The 14,167-nt window shown below is 40.1% G+C and overlaps 1 protein-coding gene across 2 annotated transcripts in view; it reads left to right on the top strand.

Annotated features, from left to right (window-relative positions):
• Positions 1-14,167, top strand: part of LOC109877959 (VPS10 domain-containing receptor SorCS3) — a 205,722-nt gene that overhangs the window by 139,959 nt on the left and 51,596 nt on the right. For both annotated transcript variants that reach the window (XM_031799705.1, XM_031799706.1), the window contains exons 5-7: positions 7,222-7,289; positions 12,100-12,164; positions 13,424-13,542. In XM_031799705.1, the coding sequence (XP_031655565.1) occupies positions 7,222-7,289; positions 12,100-12,164; positions 13,424-13,542 (252 nt within the window). The remainder of the gene's footprint in view (positions 1-7,221; positions 7,290-12,099; positions 12,165-13,423; positions 13,543-14,167) is intronic.

Here is a 14,167-nt window from a genome sequence, read left to right as displayed (position 1 = left end):
GTGCCCATATTGCCTTTGACAATCGACTAATAAGTGCCCATATTGCCTTTGACAATGGTCTAATGAGTGCCCATATTGCCTTTGACAATGGTCTAATAAGTGCCCATATTGCCTTCAACAGTTGACTAATAAGTGTCCATGTTGCCTTCAGCAGTGGACTAATAGTGTCATTTTCTCTGCGTTTACCTCGTAGCACTTCAAAGCATAATTATTCCTAATTGGATAACAATGCAGACATACCAAGCCTAAGTATTAGTTGGGTATTATTATTTTGCATTGTGAATCACCACGTTTTTTCACAGTCTAGACATGCAAAGGTAATATACTTACTTACACATCCACACACATTATTCCACCATAACATGAACCTTTTAAAATCTCTTTACGCACCACTAAACTACACCTATAAAAGGTGGCTGGGTCTAGGAAGAGTTGTTGTTGACGAGTTTGCAGAGCGTATTCAACCAAGCGGAATAGATGACTGAGCTCAGCATTCATCACTCCTCCCCACCAGAGACTACACATTTGGTGACATTGTGAACCAAAGCAGTTGCAGCTCCATTTGAACGGCTGCTATCAGTTGTTATTTAACTGGGTTAGTGCAGATGTGTGCCCCCTTAAGATCCACCCACGGTGGTGGGTAATACGTCACCACAATGTGAGAGGGAATTGGTATTGGTTTACAGGAAAGTGGGCTCCATTAAGCGTGTGATTTTCCGCTTACATGTTTAGCGATACGGTATGCTCTATGTATGAGAATACATGCTGTTGCCATTGCAGCGTGTTTCATTTTTAAGTGTCTTCAAACTCTGAAGATTATTACTTATTAGATTAATTAACTACATCAAACTCTGGAGTTCATCACAGAGTATCAGCTCTACTGTACAGTATATGGACATAGTTTACATCCCAAATTGCACCCTATTCCCTATGGGGCTCTGGTCAAAAGTAGGCCACTATATAGGGAGTAGGTTGCCATTTGGGACTCAACACGGTCTTATTTCTATAGAACATACAAGGGAGGGGTGACAAGTGATGCAGTAGTTTGTGCTCCGGAGCAGACCATTTTACTCGCCCTAGCAAAGCTGGTTAGGCTCTTTTTATGTTACCCATAGCGTTGGTGACTGCAACTGTGCTGTTGGCAACACATTAATTTGGCTTTTTTTGCCAACGTTTACTGACACCGGCCATATTCAACGGGTGTTGAGCGTTCGTAAATTTGCCAGTTATTCTGCGCTCTGGCACACGACGAGAGTGCTCTGAAATCGGAGTAGATAGCCAGAGTGAATTTACCAGCTACATCTATTGACAGTTGTCGAAGTGACATCATAAACATTCTATTGAAATAGTTACTTGCATAGTGGAGTATTTTGTTTAAACTTGTAGCTAGCTAGCTAGCTAAACAATTAACCACAATCCCAACTCATAATGTTACTACCCTGCATGAATATGCAGGTAACTAACCAACCAGGTTCAATGTTAGCTAGCTAATATTCGGCTATAACTAGCAATGCAAATGGCTCTGAGATAGAAATAATATTACTACGCAGATCACATACGTAATATTACCTAACTAACCAGCTAGCTAACGTTAGCAGTAGAATTTAACTTCAAATGAAAATGACTTTGACTAAATAAAAAATGTGTCATGTCTTTCTGAAAATGTAGCTAGCTAGACTCTCTTACCCCTATACATGGATTGACGCATCTCCCTCTCTGTCACGGTTGCCATGGTTGCCCTTAGTTTGAGGATGTAATCCGGAGCCTTCAGTGTTCTCTTTTTGACTGTGTCTGCATATTTGCAGTCAAATGCCAGAATTTTCCCCATCTCCTTAGCTATCAAAGTCTAATTCCACTGATTTCAAAACTCGGTCCTCTAGAAAGTGGAGAGTAACACTTATACAGTTCTACTACGTGATATCTTTCAAAAAAGCCACGTTAGAAAGGATTACCTACACATACTGACCAGTTCATATTATAGACAGAAACCTGCTACATGGCAGACCAATTCAAACTCATCTCTTAGGATGTCCAGCCCACTCATTATCTCAGCCAATCATGGTTAGAGGGAAGGTTGCTAACTTTTTCCATGGATAAACCAACTAGGCTCGTAATTTATCAATTTTATTCATATTTACAGATGGCATACAAGTTTGCACATTCAAGTTCACATGTTCAGGAAGGCATTTCTGCCCTAAAAAGCATTTTGATTAAAAAAAAGTTTACATTCAAATAGTGCTCCTGTGAAGTAGTGACACGCAACATACGCCTAGTCACCTATTGTAAAGTATTGTTTAGGCTTCAACTCTAGGCTTCAATATGTAGCCTGAAGTATGGCACCAACAAACTTGACAAGCTCTGATACTATTAGCTTGCAATCCAATTTTAGATCTATACTTGAGCTGCTACTGTATAAAGTTAATAAATATGAGTTGATTGTTGCCCTGTAGCACACTGTAAATGAAGCGTCCTGTTACTAATTTGAAACACATTCTGCCATCTGCCTTGCAAATGACTGCCACTTTGTCCCAGGGCTCATACAGAGCTCACAGTAGACTAAACATCCACAAGACCCAGACTGTTGTCAAATGATGCCATCCTGTTTCCTCTATGTCAATCAGGATCCAGTCATCACCTCATAGCTACTACCATAATGAATAGGTAGTGATAGTACAGTGTTCACAAGCATGTGTTGGTAATATCATGTACTGTATCTATGTACAGCTACTAAAAGAGATCATGTTGAAGGGATGTCTGTCTATATTGACCACAAACTGTATAGTACAGATTCTATACAGGTCCACTCTGGCCAAGACACTCTCAGACTGGCCAAGACACAGTCAGACTGGCCAAGACAATGTCAGACTGGCCAAGACACTGCCATACGCTGTGTGCTAAGAGGTGATGAACTTTTCCTTGTGGAGACATGACTTACAGCTTTTGATGTATCAGTCACAGTAATATGCTCACATTCACTCATAAAAAGCACCTCCAGATATGAAATTGACTATTCCCATCTAAATGATATCAGTCATATGGACAATGTTAAAATAATTCCCATTTATTCCTTCCTTTAAAGACAAAGGCATTTAAGATGACGCCGGAGAGGATGGCTGACATGCTCATAACCAACTGTCTATTTAGTTTTTTTGCATCGTTTGTAACTGATTTTTGTACTAATTTTGTACATAATGTTGCTGCTGCCATCTCTTATGACCGAAAATAACTCTGGACATCAGAACAGCGATTACTCACCTCGAGCTTGACAAAGCTTTTTCCTTTAACGAGTCTGACGAGAAGGTTATACTGCTTTCCCGGGAACAGGCCCAAATCCCCTTCATTTGCGTGAAGAAAAGACAGAGAAAAAGGGGTTGGAGGTCAGGCTGCCTTCTGAGCGAGTAAACTTCCACTGCCATCCGTTGAGGAGTATACCACCTCAGTCATCGGCTTCATCCATAAGTGTATTAACGACATCGTCCCCACAGTGACTGCACATACATTTCCCAACCAGAAGCCATGGATTACCGGCAACATCCACATCGAGTTAAAGGCTAGAGATGCCACTTTCAAGGAGCAGGACACTAATCTGGATGGTTATAAGAAATTCCGCTATGCCCTCAGATGAACCATCAAACAAGCAATGCGTCAATACAGGATTAAGATTGAATCCTACTACACCGGCTCTGATGCTCGTTGGATGTGGCAGGGCTTGAAAACTATTACAGACTACAAAGGGAAACCCAGATACGAGCTGCCCAGTGACACGAGCCTAACAGATGAGCTACATGCCTTTTATGCTCGCTTCGAGGCAAGCAACACTGAAGCATGCACGAGAGCACCAGCTGCTCTCTCGGTAGCCGATGTGAGCAAGACCTTTAACCTCTCTAGGAATGTGGGACGCTAGTCCCACCTGTCCAGCATCCAGTGAGATTGCAGAGCGCCAAATTCAAATACAGAAATACTCATTATAAAAATTCAGAAAAGATACAACTATTTTACATTAAAAAGAAATTGGGCGTGCAAAATTATTCAGCCCCCTTAAGTTAATACTTTGAAGCGCCATCTTTTGCTGCGATTACAGCTGTAAGTCGCTTGGGGTATGTGACACAGCAGGGTCCACTCAGACTGCTCTTACTCCCTCATTTTTCAGAATACAAGCCTGAAACCATTTCTAAAGACTGTTGACATCTAGTGGAAGGCATAGCAACTGCAATTTGAGTCCGAAGTAAATGGATACTGTAATGGCATTGAATATAACACTTTACAACAAAAGGTTTTCACCTGCCAAATCAGTTCTGTTATATTCACAGACACTATTTTAACAGTTTTGGAAACTTTAGAGTGTTTTCTATCCAAATCTACAAATTATATGCATATCCTATCTTCTGGGCCTGAGTAGAAGGCAGTTTATTTTGGGAATGCTTTTCATCCAAAATTCCAAATGCTGCCCCCTACCCTAGAGAAGTTAAACAGGACATGTACTCAAAGCATGCACGACCAACTGGCAACCTCTACCTGACCAAGTCATGTTTCAAGCAGACTCCATAGTCTCTGTGCCCAAGGAAACAAATGATGATTACCACCCAGTAGCACTCGTGTCGGTAGCCATGAAGTGCTTTGAAAGGCTGGTCATGGTTCACATAAACAGCATACTCCCAGATAACCTAAACCCACTCCAATTCGCATTTCACCCCAACAGATCCACAGATGATGCAATCTCAATCGCAGTCCACACTGCTCTTTCTCATCTGGACATAAATAACGTCTATATGAGAATGCTGTGTAAGATCTTGGAGCCTTGACTGTGATGCCCACTCTTTGGGGTTGCAACACACCAAATGCATCAGCGATAACGTTTGTACATAATGTTCTGCGTTTTCCCTGAATCCACATTAAAATGAATTATTCTTTAGATGAAGAGGCAACACATGCTGTGCAACAACTTCTGTGCCCTCATGTGCCGTGATGTTTTTGCTCTTGTACATAATCAGATGTTTTCATTAATCCACTTGACATGTTCTCTAAAGCGTACATTGTTTATCTACCTAGCTTAGGCACAAGAACCATGACTCGCTTTTTCTGTCTCTCTTTCTTGGTAAACCGCATGTTCTACTTAAAAAATTATTCAGTTGGTGTCAACGTTTTGCAAAAGTACACAGCTAAACAAGCCTCAGAACACAATAACATACATACCGCCATATGGATTTAAATTGAAATCCTCAACATGAATAGATGAGCGGAACCAAAAACGGTTATCCTCTAGGCCAATGGCACTTCTACACCTGCTCTTCAACAGGGAAATATATGTATTTTTAGGCAAGTATATTCTTAATTTACAGTAGGATTCTGGATTTGTATTCTTCCTCTGATTTATAGGCGTTGGTTTCCATTAGTTTGATAAATAATTTGATATATAAGCACTCCGCTTCATTTGGTCACCAGGAATCAATCAAAGGTTTTGCTGTTCCAGGATAAGCAAACGATAATGTTAAACCTATTTTGCACCGAACATATTGGACTCGAAGTGCTTTATCTATACCACGCACTAATTTACAATTGGAAAAGGAAACAGTATAGGTCTGGAAACAGGATAGTCTTAACATGAATGGTCTGAGTTATAATGATGATGTCAGTTTAAAACTTCTTAGGGCTGAGATCTCGCTAACAGGATCGATATGACAACAGCCAGTGAAAGTGCAGGGCGCCAAATTCAAAACAACTGAAGTCCCAAAATTAAAATTCCTCAAACATAGAAGTATTTCACACCATTTTAAAGATACACTTCTTGTTAATCCCAAAACAGTGTCCGATTTCAAATAAGCTTTACGGCGAAAGTACCACAAGCGATTATGTTAGGTCAGAGCCAAGTCACAGAAAAACACAGCCATTTTTCCAGCCAAAGAGAGGAGTCACAAAATTCAGAAATAGAGATTAAATTCATCACTAACCTTTGATGTTCTTTATCAGATGACACTCATAGGACCTCATGTTACACAATACATGTATGTTTTGTTCAATAAAGTTCATATTTATATCAAGAAATCTCAGTATACATTGGCACGTTATGTGCAGTAGTTCCAAAAACATCTGGTGATTTTGCAGAGAGCCACATCAATTTACTGAAATACTCATAATAAATGTTGATGAAAATACAAGTTTTATGCATGGAACTTTAGATACACTTCTCCTTAATGCAACCACTGTGTCAGATTTCAAAAAAACTTTAAGGAAAGAGACCAAAACAAGCCAAACAGATATCCGCCATGTTGTGTAGTCAACAGAAGTCAGAAATACCATTATAAATATTCACTTACCTTTGATGATCTTCATCAGAATGCACTCTCAGGAATCCCAGTTCCTCAATAAATGTTTGTTTTGTTCGATAATGTTCATCATTTGTCCAAATAGCTACTTTTGTTAGTGCGTTTGGTAAACAAATCCAAACTCACGCAGCGCGTTCACTAGGAGCAGACGAAATGTCAAAAAGTTCCGTTACTGTCCGTAGAAACATGTCAAACGATGTGTAGAATCAATCTTACGATGTTTTTAACAAAAATCTTCAATAATGTTCCAACCAGAGAGTTTCTTTGTCTGTAGAAAAGCAATGGATCGCGAGCTACCTCTCACGTGAACGAGCGTCACGAGCTTGTGGTACTCTGCCAGACTACTGCCCCAAAGAGCCCTTATGAGCCCCTCCTTTACAGTAGAAGCATCAAACAAGGTTCTGAAGACTGTTGACATCTAGTGGAAGCCTTGGGAAATGCAAAATTACCAATATCCCACTATATCTTCAATAGGGAATGAGTTGAAAAACAACCAACCTTAGATGTCCCACTTCCTGGTTGGATTTCTTCTCAGGTTTTTGCCTGCCATATGAGTTCTGTTATACTCACAGACATCATTCAAACAGTTTTAGAAACTTCAGAGTGTTTTCTATCCATATATACTCATAATATGCATAGCATCTGGGACTGAGTAGCAGGCTGTTTACTCTGGGCACCTTATTCATCCAAGCAACTCAATACTGCCGCCAGCCATAAGAAGTTAAAGCTATGTCAGCCTATCTAGAGTGTCACGCTTTATTGCTCACTGGTACGCTCTTCCCTATTATTATCCTGCCATGACTCAAGCCCACTGTCACTTTACTTTCTCCTTTGTGATAAGTAGACTGATATGTTCTCTATCTCTCTTTTCTTTCTCTTTTTATGTTCTTCGTCTCAGTTGTACGCATCGCTGGACTTTGGGAGAAAATGGCAGCTGGTTCATGAGCATGTGAACAGGTTCTACTGGTGAGTCATACGCTTGTCTTCTTTCTTTCTTTCCTTGTTCTCATCATCCTTCTCTTCCTCTCGTCCTCTTGGTTGTCCTGTTCTTTTCCTTTGTCTACTCAGACTCTCATCACAAACAGTTTTGGAGCATCACTAGCACGTTTTTTGCTTTCTGCAATGCAAGAGACTGTGAAGGATATTGATAATATGGCAACAGTTTTACGGGCGCCCAACAAACTGTGCTATTATGTGGGTTTTTTGCGTTATTTGTAACTTATTTGTACATAATGTTTCTGCAAACGTCTCTTACGGCAAAAAAGAGCTTCTGGATACCAGGACAGAGATCACTCACCTTGGATTAGACAAAGATTTTTTCTTCAACAAACAAGACGTTGCAGACATTACCGAAAGCTGCCATTACCGTCAATACTACTCGCCAACATGCAATAACTTCTTATGGGCAGGTGGGACAGTAGCGTCCCATCTGGCCAACATCCGGGGAAATTGCAGAGTGCAAATTTCAAATTACAGAAATACAAATATTTAACATTCATGAAAATACAAGTATTATAAATCAAAATAAAGCTTAACTTCTTGTTAATCCAGCCGCTGTCAGATTTCAAAAAGGCTTTACGGTGAAAGCACACCATGCTTTCACTGTCTAAGGACAGTGCCCCGCATACAAAAACATGAAAAATATTTTTCAACCAGGCAGGTGCGACACGAAAGTCAGAAATAGCGATATAATAAATGCCTTACCTTTGAAGATCTTCTTCTGTTGGCACTCCAAAAGGTCCCAGTTACATCACAAATGGTCCTTTTGTTCGATAAAGTCCTTCTTTATATCCATAAAAACTCAGTTTAGCTGGCGTTCTTCATTCAATAATCCACCTGTTTCTCTCCTTCAAAATGCATAGAAAATGTATCCCAAACGTTACCAATAAACTTATCCAAACAAGTCAAACAACATTTATAATCAAACCCTAGGTAATCTAATATGTAAATAAATTAAATCACCAGAGATAAGTAAGAAAGAACGCGCATGGAAACACTACAGCCAAAATGGGAGCCACTTAGAAAAACTACAGGGGGTGCTGAAGATGGTGGCGAGTGCAGATGAGAGTTCAGCTTGCTCCGAGTAACCTTAACTTTTATCCCTTTCAAACTTATTTAAATGTAACGGAACTTGGCTTATAGTAAACACAATAGAGAACAGCGCTTAGTTAACCTCTAATTTGATCTGAAACTTTGAGAAATGGAAGACAAACATTTGTGAAAGAGCAAAGGGAGGAGAAGGCAGTTGCTGGCTGAGTACTCATACATTGGAGAAAAACCGCCACCTGACTCCTCGGGAGAAGAAATGGAGGATTCTGGACATTCGGTTGATTCTGAAAGTCATATGGTTGACTGTAAGAATGTGCATTAATGCTGGTAAGATATTCTCTGGTGGTTATTGAAAATTAAATAACTCATTGTTATTGCATGATGATTTAAAAAATGTGATTACGAATCTAATTTCTGTTTACTGGAGTTTAGCTATATCTAATGCAGAATATGGGAAATATTGGGAACTGCTGAAATTTAAAATCCGCTCAGCCTGTATTACTTATGGAAAACGGCTTGCTATAAGAAGGTGATGTGAGATAGCTGAACTCTCTAAGACAATTGCGGATATCACAGAGATTGAGCATCTTGATCTTAATGAGAAAGCTAAATGGAATGATTTACAGAATCAACTAGATACATTGTATGAAGAAAAGGCTAGAGGAGCTTTCATAAGATCCAGAAAACAATGGCTTGAAAAAGGCGAAAAGAACAGTAGATACTTTTTTAATTTGGAAAAGATGAGAGGAGAACTCAACACACTTCAGAAATGTAAGATTAATGGGTTACCACTGAGGATAGAGAGTTGTTATCAGACTTTACCACTAAGTTTTATGAGAATCTTTACTCCTTAGATAACAATTTGAGTGACTCTAAGGATCTCTTTGATTCTATAGAGTTAATTCTGTTAGTGAAGATTTCAATCAGTCTTGTTGTCAATATTTATCCGTTATGGACATCCAGTACGGGGTTGCTCAGTAAAAAAAAAAAATCTCCAGGTTGTGATAGATTAACCTCTGAATTTTACAAAACCTCTGAAGAAATAGCACCCTTTTCACTTGAAACCTTTAAGGAGGCTTTAAAGAAGGGAGAACTACCTGCCTCTCTGAAGCAAGGGGTTATTACTCTAATACCTAAACAACACAAGGATCTCTTAAATATTGATAATTGGCGCTCCTAAATGATGACAAAAAAATGATAGCCTTAATCATTGCAAAAAGGTTAAAGTCTTGCTTGAATGATCTTATTGATGAATGTCAATCAGGGTTTATGAAAGTGCGACATATATCTAATAATCTGAGGTTGGTGTTAGACTTGGTTGAGTATTGTGATCTATTGGATGACTTCCCTGTTATCCTATTTTTGTTTTTTTTAGAAAGCAATTGATAAAGTAAGTCAATGTTATCTTTGATTGTCTTAAGCATTTGAAATTTGGTCCTTTTTTTGTTGATGCTATTAGAACTCTGTATAATGGTGGCAATAGTGGTATCAAACTCTGTCATGGAACAGCCTCAAGGTTTAACATTTACAAAGGAATACGACAAGGTTGTCCATTTTCACCTTTTTTATTTTTGTTAGGATCTCAAATTTTATGCTCATTAGTTCATAAAAGTCCATTTGAAGGCATTAGAGTCCAGGCCAGAGAGATCAAGATATCCCAACTGGTGAATGACACCTCACTTTCTTTTGAAAAATGTATCACAAGCGAGATTAGCATTGAATTTATTCTGCCTCATTGCTTTCATTCCTAGAGATGTAGGAGATGCTCTGTGTGTCTGTCTGTGTGTGTGTGTGTGTGTGTGTGTGTGTGTGTGTGTGTGTGTGTGTGTGTGTGTGTGTGTGTGTGTGTGTGTGTGTGTGTGTCACAGTTTGGATCACCACTTTATTTTCAGAACTTGTGATGTCAGCATAAATGTAGAGAGGATTATTTATTCAAGCTTTTATTTCTTTCATCACATTCCCCTTGGGTCAGACATTTACATACACTCAATTATTATTTGGTAGCTTTGCCTTGAAATGGTTTAACTTCGGTCAAACGTTTCGGGTAGCCTTCCACAAGCTTCCCACAATAAGTTGGGTGAATTTTGAACCATTCCTTCAGACAGAGCTGGTGTAACTTTGGAAGTATGCTTGGGGTCTGTGTCCATTTGGAAGACCCATTTGGAAGACCCATTTGCGACCAAGCTTTATCTTCCCGACTGATGTCTTGAGATGTTGCTTCAACATATCCACATACTTTTCCATCCTCATGCTGCCATCTATTTTGTGAAGTGCACCAGTCCCTCCTTCAGCAAAGCACCCCCACAACATGATGCTGCCACCCCTGTGCTTCATGGGTGGGATGGTGTTCTTCCGCTTGCAAGCCTCCCCCTTTTTCCTCCAAACATAATGATGGTCGTTATGGCCAAACAGTTCTATTTTTGTTTCATCAGACCAGAGGACATTTCTCCAAAAAGTACGATCTTTGTCCCCATGTGCAGTTGCAAACCGTAGTCTGGCTTTTTTTATGGCAGTTTTGCATAGGTGGCTTCTTCCTTGCTGAGCGGCCTTTTAGGTTATGTCGATATAGGACTCATTTTACTGTGGATATAGACACCTTTGTACCTGTTTCCTCCAGCATCTTCACAAGGTCCTTTGCTGTTGTTCAGGGATTGATTTGCAGTTTTCGCACCAAAGTATGTTCATCTCTAGGAGACAGAACACGTCTCCTTTCTGAGCTGTATGACGGCTGAATGTGGTACCTTCAGGCGTTTGGAAATTACTCCCAAGGATGAACCAGACTTGTGGAGGTCTACAAAAAAAATGCTGAGGTCTTGGCAGATTTTTTTAAATGTTCCCATGATGTCAAGCAAAGAGGCTTGAATTTGAAGTTAGGCCTTGAATTACATCCACAGGTACACCTCCAATTGACTCAAATTATGTCAATTAGCCTATCAGAAGCTTCTAAAGCCATGACATCATTTTCTGGAATTTTCCAAGATGTTTAAAGGCACAGTCAAATTAGTGTATGTAAACTTCTGACCCACTGGAATTGTGATACAGTGAATTATAATTGAAATAATCTGTCTGTAAACAACTGTTGGAAAAATAACGTAATGCGCAAAGTAGATGTCCTAACCGATTTGCCAAAACTCCAAGACTCCAACCTAAGTGTATGTAAACTTCTGATTTCAACTGTATATATATTTTTTTAATCTGTCCAAGTTAGTCCACTATACCCATTAAAATGATATAATACAGTGATATACAGTACAGTGATTCTAACTTTAATTATGTGGCACAGCCTTGCCGGTGTACAGTGCCAGACAAAATAAATACAATATGTAGGTTGTTGCGCATATACACTTTTGTGACAGATACCACTTTTTGGTAGAATAACAAACCCACAGCGTCTGGTTGTGTCTGAGGGTAATGTGACATTTTGTGACACAGCTCTGGGGAGAACGTCCTCACATGGAATGGCATTGCTATTTTATTGACATCATTGTTGAGACAACGCTGAAATGAGACGTCTATATCTGGAGTGGAATATCCCTGCTGAGACACATCTCCCTTTGTTTATTGTCTTCTTCCCTCCTCTTCCTCCCTCCTCCGCGCCGCTTCAACCCTTCTCGTCTCCTCTTCCTCTCTGTCTACCCTGCTCCTCTTCCCTTCTCCTCATTACTTTACCCCTCCTTCCCCCTCCTCCTCTTCATCCCTCCTTCTCTCCTCGACTTCTTTAATCCAGGTCTGTAACGGGTCTAGACAAGGAGTCAGATCTGGTTCACATGGAGGCACACACCCCCAATGGACGTGAGTAGCACTACACACACATACACACACACAAACTCACCTCTCTTTTTCTCTCTGTCACACACACTACAGAGAAATGCCCCCACATTCACAGTCCAACTATCAGCCCTCTAAAATAGAAGAGAGCGAGAGTCTGTCAAGGAATAAATTCCACCCTGGGTTTAGAGTTGTGTCCCAGGGGAGAGACGGTGGATTTCCCCACTGATAAATGCAGTGCACGATACTTGATTAATATGGCCTTTTCCTCTCATCCCTCTCACTCTGGGAGTGTCAGCTCCATAACTCGCCACGGCAACACCACCCAGGGTCATCCATAGGTGAAATTGTGAGATTGTTTATTCTAGCTATCTGCTGCTGCTGTTGTTAGAGCCCCGGAATCAGAGACAGTTTAGTTTTCTGTACACAGAGAATGCTCATAGTTGATCATGTTGAATAGTGACAAACCTACAACTTGACATACTGTATTGTATGAAACCATCACCATTATAGAATGGAAACCACAACATACTGGTCAAATTACAATTATATATATAAACAGTCAGTACACTGTCACAAGAGTAATGGTATCTCCTCTAGTGCATGTCAATCACAAACCATACACAATTTCCCCTCAAGTTCAATTCATACAGACATATAGCCTCGGTTTCCAGGCATCCTCACGTTCCCGAGAATAGGGGGCCTGATCCTGTGGTGGAAATTCTAACCAAAAGGAGAGAGACTGTATTCCTCAAAACAACCTTATAATAAGATTTGCAACAATGGAGCAGTTCACTATGCACTTCAACAGTTGTTGCAGTTGAGGCCCAACGAACAGTGTCCGGTCCCAGCTTTTATACAGAGGTACATCCTTTTTGTACACGTGGCAGTCAGCAGATAGTGTGTTAAAGGCAATTAGTTGTCTTTGCAGATTTAGATAGCCCGAGGGCTCAACCGTCTAACTGCATTCACAACAACAAACGTTAGAATGTGCTCCTTTCTGCAAGTTTCCGTACATGTGACTTCCTGTAGATAGTAAACCCACAGGGTGTCACATGCTGTGGTCCCACCCAAACGGATTTTAGCCAGACGTCAAGTCTTATGACTAAGTCACACAAAGACAAGTTTGTATCAGGTTAGAAAAAACACTAGCATATAAAAATAGACGATTCTTAATTAAGCAGTTAAACATGGGATAGCATGATTAATTATGTAATTTTCCACGATAATCCACAGCTGGATGAATCCAGATATCCAGTAATCTCTATCTCCTCATCTTGCAGGTATACAGTATGTAACATGCCGGGCTCTAACGTGCTCAGAGCCCAACAGAAACTATCCCTTCCCTGGATACATCGACATCAGTTCACTGGTGGTCCAAGATGACTATATGTTTATACAGGTAAGGCTCTGTCTGAGGAGAATATAATGTACCATATTGTATGTAGACCATGAAGCATTGCATAGGATAAGCATCGTTAGCCATCAATATTATTTTTTATTTTATTTTTATTTTTTATTTCACCTTTATTTAACCAGGTAGGCTAGTTGAGAACAAGTTCTCATTTGCAACTGCGACCTGGCCAAGATAAAGCATAGCAGTGTGAGCATACAACAAAGAGTTACACATGGAGTAAACAATTAACAAGTCAATAACACAGTAGAAAACGAAGGGGGGGTCTATATACAATGTGTGCAAAAGGCATGAGGAGGTAGGCAAATAATTACAATTTTGCAGATTAACACTGGAGTGATAAAAGATCAGATGGTCATGTACAGGTAGAGATATTGGTGTGCAGAAGAGCAGAAAAGTAAATAAATAAAAACAGTACGGGGATGAGGTAGGTGAAAAGGGTGGGCTATTTACCAATAGACTATGTACAGCTGCAGCGATCGGTTAGCTGCTCAGATAGCTGATGTTTGAAGTTGGTGAGGGAGATGAAAGTCTCCAACTTCAGCGATTTTTGCAATTCGTTCCAGTCACAGGCAGCAGAGTACTGGAACGAAAGGCGGCCAAATGAGGTGTT

Source organism: Oncorhynchus kisutch, linkage group LG20, assembly GCF_002021735.2.
Source record: "Oncorhynchus kisutch isolate 150728-3 linkage group LG20, Okis_V2, whole genome shotgun sequence".
NCBI lineage: Eukaryota > Metazoa > Chordata > Actinopteri > Salmoniformes > Salmonidae > Oncorhynchus > Oncorhynchus kisutch.
The sequence above is the reverse complement of the archived record's forward strand: the minus strand, read 5'-3'. Positions and strand labels throughout refer to the sequence as shown.